General features: G+C 37.8%; 2 protein-coding genes across 2 annotated transcripts; both read left to right on the top strand.

Annotated features, from left to right (window-relative positions):
- Nucleotides 1–275: 275 nt before the first annotated feature.
- Nucleotides 276–2476, top strand: LOC113327690 (B3 domain-containing protein REM9-like). The gene is made up of 4 exons (XM_026574835.1): nt 276–387; nt 1177–1228; nt 1308–2026; nt 2132–2476. The coding sequence occupies exons 3-4, from the start codon at nt 1475–1477 to the stop codon at nt 2429–2431; spliced, it is 852 nt and encodes a 283-aa protein (XP_026430620.1). The 5' UTR covers nt 276–387; nt 1177–1228; nt 1308–1474; the 3' UTR covers nt 2432–2476.
- A 214-nt stretch (nt 2477–2690) lies between these two features.
- LOC113327962 lies at nt 2691–4149 on the top strand. Its single transcript, XM_026575066.1, has 3 exons — nt 2691–2744; nt 3047–3830; nt 3905–4149. Exons 1-3 carry the CDS (start codon nt 2691–2693, stop codon nt 4090–4092), a joined length of 1026 nt encoding a protein of 341 aa, XP_026430851.1. The 3' UTR covers nt 4093–4149.
- Nucleotides 4150–4513: the final 364 nt, after the last annotated feature.

The following is a 4513-nucleotide window of genomic DNA, read 5'->3' as shown; positions in this document are numbered from 1 at the left end:
TCAATGAAGTCTCATTTTCTGGTGATCTTGCATTGGACGAAAGCTCTGTGCATTTTGATGTCGAATCCAAACCCATCATGGAAGGGTTTAACATTTATTGCTGGGAAGATGGGGTTTGGCGAAAATCATACACTATTCATTGAATTCTCTGAGAAAAACAAGATTAAGGGTTTCATTCATTCATCTATGTGCAGAGAGAGACAAAACACAGAAGAGAAATACAAAGAAGAGTAAATTCATCTATCTGGGTTTTTGAAGTAAAAGCTTTGTGGTTTTTTATTGTTTGATGCAATGGAGTACAAGGTTGTTGAACCAGCAGCTGAAAAGAAATATCACTTCTTCAATATCTTACATGAAGAAGAAGAAGAAGAAGAAAACAGAGGATTGGTATGTATGATATAATCATCATCTTCTTTTCTGGGTTTTGGATTTGTTTTCTGTGGAATTTTTTGTTTTCAGTTAAGTTTCTTCATGTAGCTCAAGTGTTTGATCTGTTATCTCTATATAGTGTTGAGGATGATGCGATGATTTTCCATGCTTCATTTATCATCTTGTGTTTTTTCTTCTTTGCTTAGTAGACCCACATAGTGATGCATTTCTCCGTAATGATGATTTCCATGTTTCATTCGTTCATCTTGTGTTGTTGTTTTCCTTGCTTGGAAGATCTGTTACCAAAACCACTTGAGACCCACATAATGATGCATCTCTGTATGATATTTGATTTATTGCTGTGTTCTGAACTTCATGTTTACACTGATTTCGAGTTTAATCTGTGCTAGAGTAAACATAAGATTGTTTATTTTCAGTTGAATGTGTAACATATCCTCTTTGGTTCTTCGTCCAATAAAATATGATTCCTTGTGCAATGAAAACGAAATGAAGTTTTATTTTCCCAATCCTTCCATGACAGATATCGAACTATGAGAGTAGGAGATTCGAGAGGGTGATGGCAGTTTTAGAGAGAGCGCAAACATCTCCATGTTTACCTAGAAACTCCCTGATTGCTTCTTGGAATTACTTGGAATCTAATCCCTGATTGATGTTTACTACATTGTAACTTTGTGTGGAATGATAGATTTCATGTTTATCACCATTGTCTGTTACCTGGTAGCTAGCTACTATAATATGTATTACTTACTTGTAAAGAACATAAAATTTTATTGTTTCGATTTTCAGCGCATTCCAAGTGAAAATTCGAGGATAAAAGAGGAGGGCTCTTCTAGTCAAGGTAAGAAGGATTGATTGCGTACTTGCATTCACCCCATATTACTACAAAATTTATGATATTTGCAATTTTGATTTTCCAGAGAAGTTTGCTGCAGAAGGAGCAGTCCCAAGGAAAGTCATGTCTTTCAATTCCCCCTTTCCTTTCTTCTGGACCTCTATTAAGTCCTCCAACGTTTCTGGAAGCAGATTTTGTATGGTGACTTGATAAATCATGCATGCCAATATATGCTGTTGAAGTAAAGGTTTTATGAACACTGGGAACTCCGTTTTTAATTATACATCTACGTTTTACAGACAATACAAATTTGCAAGAGAACATCTTGCAGCTGAGGTAACAAATCCATATGGCGTGGCCGTCTTGCTACAAAATGAGGAAGGTCTCAGTTGGGAGGTTCTTGTCAAACCAGCTGGACGTAAATACACATTTGGTGCAGGGTGGAAACACTTTTCCACAGACAACAAGCTGAAAATTGGTGATTGTGTGATTTTTGAACTCATTGATAGACTTCCAGATTCAACTTTTGCAATGAACTTCCATATCTGTCGCATTCCGGTTCCCGTTCCTTCTCCATTTCCTGCACAAGAAAGAAAGAGATGTGGGAAGGCATGTGAAAATTCAACGATAAGAAAGGATTGGTTACATTCACCTCATCGTAATACCAGATTGATAATAATATATGTATTTCAATTTCCAGAGAAGTTTGCTTCAGCAATCGCATTTGAGAGCAAAGTCAATTCTTTCAGTTCTCCCTTTCATTTCTTCCGGACCTCTATGAAGCCTTCCAGCGTTCTCCGTATGGTGAGTGGATAAATCAAGGATTTCAATAGATGGTTTTATTTGAAAGGTTTATGAAGACAAAACAACTACTATTCTTAACCGAATCAATACGTTTTTCTTTTACAGTATATACCGGTTAAATTTGCAAGAGAACATCTTCCAACAAAATGTGGGGAAGAAAGAATGGATCATGTCTTACTACAAAATGTGGAAGGCCGCAGTTGGGAGCTTCGTGCCAGCTTAAGCGGATGTGAAAACTACTATTTACATAGAGGCTGGAAAAAATTTGCCACGGACAACAAGCTGAATATTGGTGATTGCTTGCTTTTTGAACTCATTGGTAGACTTCCGGATGCAACATTTGTAATGATCTTCCGTATCTCTCGAATTCCAGTCTTTGTTGACGATGATTTGGATGATGAATGAAGTGGCTCTTCGGCCAGGGGTATCAAATGTTTTTACTGAACTACTTTGCGGTCTTACCTTATGTTTTCATCAGAAGACGTACAGAAACATATGTAATATCATGGGATTCATTATATTTGCGTATGTACTTGTTTATTCAGGTAATCAATATGCCGTTAGGCACATATTTGTTGCAGATTATTATCCAGAACGAGTTAATAGTTGTCCCATTTGTACATGACATCCATTCTAAAGGCCTGAGTTAATATACAGTTGGATCATGGCGCAAACAAGTCCATCTTTACAAATGGCTCTAAATTATTTATGTGAAGTGGTAACAAAATAAAATTCTAAATGTGCTGAGGTATGCACTTTTAAATTTTGTTTCATGGTCATATCTTCGATGTCACGACGTTCGTTGGTTGCTTGGTGGTCAAAGACTGGTGTTTCTTGCGGGATTTTTGTATATATAAGACTCTCGGATTGCTTCTCGGAATCAACTTTATGTTTGCTGCATTATAGCTTTGTATTGGAATGAATGACTTCTTGTTTACCACCTTTGTTTGTTACCTGGTAACTGTAATATGTATTACCCACTAGTAGTGAACATGAGATTTTATTTTCTCCGGTTTTCAGCGCATTCCTGTAGCATTCTGTCAGAGATTACCCACAGAATCTCCAGCATGTGGACGGGCAATTCTTCAGTGCCCTAATGGAGCATCTTGGGTTGTACAAGTGAACAAAACTGAAAATGGAACCTACCTCGAGGATGGCTGGGAGAAATTTGTGCAAGAGAACTGCTTGAAAAAGTATGATTTCCTAGTGTTTAGGCATGATGGTGGAATGCAGTTCCTCGTTAAAGTTTTCAAGGGAAATGGGTGTCCAAGAGAAGAGTGTTTTGCTCGTGTTCCTTCTCCAGTTCTCGCGCCAGAAAGATATGTACCAAAAGAAGAGTGTTTCACCCCTGTTCCTTCTCAAGTTCTCGCGCCAGAAAGTGATGAACCAAATGAAGAGTGGTTTGCTCCTGTTCCTTCTCCAATTCTTGGGCCAGAAAGTCATGGATCAAAAGTGAAGTGTTTTGCTCCTGTTCTATCTCCAATTCCTGAGCAAGAAAGTCACGGACCAAAAGAAGAAGAAGCATGCCTTATCCCTGTTGCTTCTCCAATTCCAGGCCAAGAGAGTCTCGGACCAAAACAAGAATGCTCCACCCCTATTGCGTCTCCAATTCCTGCACAAGAAAGTCATGGATCAAAAGAAGAATGCTTCACTCCTGTTGCTTCTCCAATTCCTGCGGAAGAGAGTCATGGACCACAAGAAGAATTTGTCACTTTTATACCCTCTCCACTTGGGCAAGGAAGAAAGAGACATGGAATCTCATGTGAAAGTTCAACGAGAAAACGGAGAGGCACTGTTAATGAGGGTAAGAAGGATGGTTTGTATTCACCTCATAATATACCAGGTCCAGATTGATAATATTTGTGTTTCATTTTTCAGAGATGCTTGCTCCCGCAATAGTAGTCAAGAGAAAAGTTCTATCTTTCAGTAATATGTATTACCCACTAGTAGTATATAAAAGAGGAACTGCATTCAATCAGTTGTATATAAAAGACTCTCGGATTGAAAGTTCTATCTTTCAGTTCTCGCTTTCCTTTCTTCTGGAACTGTGTGAAGGCCTCCTATAAGAGGCTTATGGTGAGTTGATAAATCTTGTTTACCAATTAAATGCTATTTTAACTATAAGTTTTATGACATAAACAACTTGCATTTTGTTAAACAAATCATTACATTTTTCCTTTAGAGAGTATCCCGGTAAAATTTGCAAGAGAAAATTTTAGAGTAAATTAGTATTTGGGTCGAAAGTTTTAGTATGATAGAGTATTTGGGTCCTAAGTTTGTCCAGTTTTGAGTTTGGGTCGTTGACCCGTTAGTCAACTACAGATCCTAGTCAAACAGTTAGTTTAATTGATGTCAGTTAGTGATAACATTTACATGTTTTCCGCTGTGTCAAAGTCTGCTTAAAAATTTGGATTGATCGGTGATCCATGGTGTCCTATGGTTGTATCTCTGGTGCAGTTGGAAGAAGTTATGAGCGCCGGATTAATA

Source organism: Papaver somniferum, unplaced genomic scaffold (assembly GCF_003573695.1).
Source record: "Papaver somniferum cultivar HN1 unplaced genomic scaffold, ASM357369v1 unplaced-scaffold_107, whole genome shotgun sequence".
In the NCBI taxonomy this organism is placed as follows: Eukaryota; Viridiplantae; Streptophyta; class Magnoliopsida; order Ranunculales; family Papaveraceae; genus Papaver; species Papaver somniferum.
This window is presented reverse-complemented; position numbering and strand designations above follow the sequence as displayed.

Excerpts from the sequence above, each read along its gene's own strand:
- LOC113327690 (XM_026574835.1), top strand. The coding sequence starts at position 1,475 with ATGAACACTGGGAACTCCGTTTTTAATTATACATCTACGTTTTACAGA. Across the intron at positions 2,027-2,131 it reads CTTCCAGCGTTCTCCGTATG|TATATACCGGTTAAATTTGC; the intron begins GTGAGTGGATAA and ends TTTCTTTTACAG.
- LOC113327962 (XM_026575066.1), top strand. The coding sequence starts at position 2,691 with ATGGCGCAAACAAGTCCATCTTTACAAATGGCTCTAAATTATTTATGT. Across the intron at positions 2,745-3,046 it reads TAAATTATTTATGTGAAGTG|CGCATTCCTGTAGCATTCTG; the intron begins GTAACAAAATAA and ends TCCGGTTTTCAG. Across the intron at positions 3,831-3,904 it reads GAGAGGCACTGTTAATGAGG|AGATGCTTGCTCCCGCAATA; the intron begins GTAAGAAGGATG and ends TTCATTTTTCAG.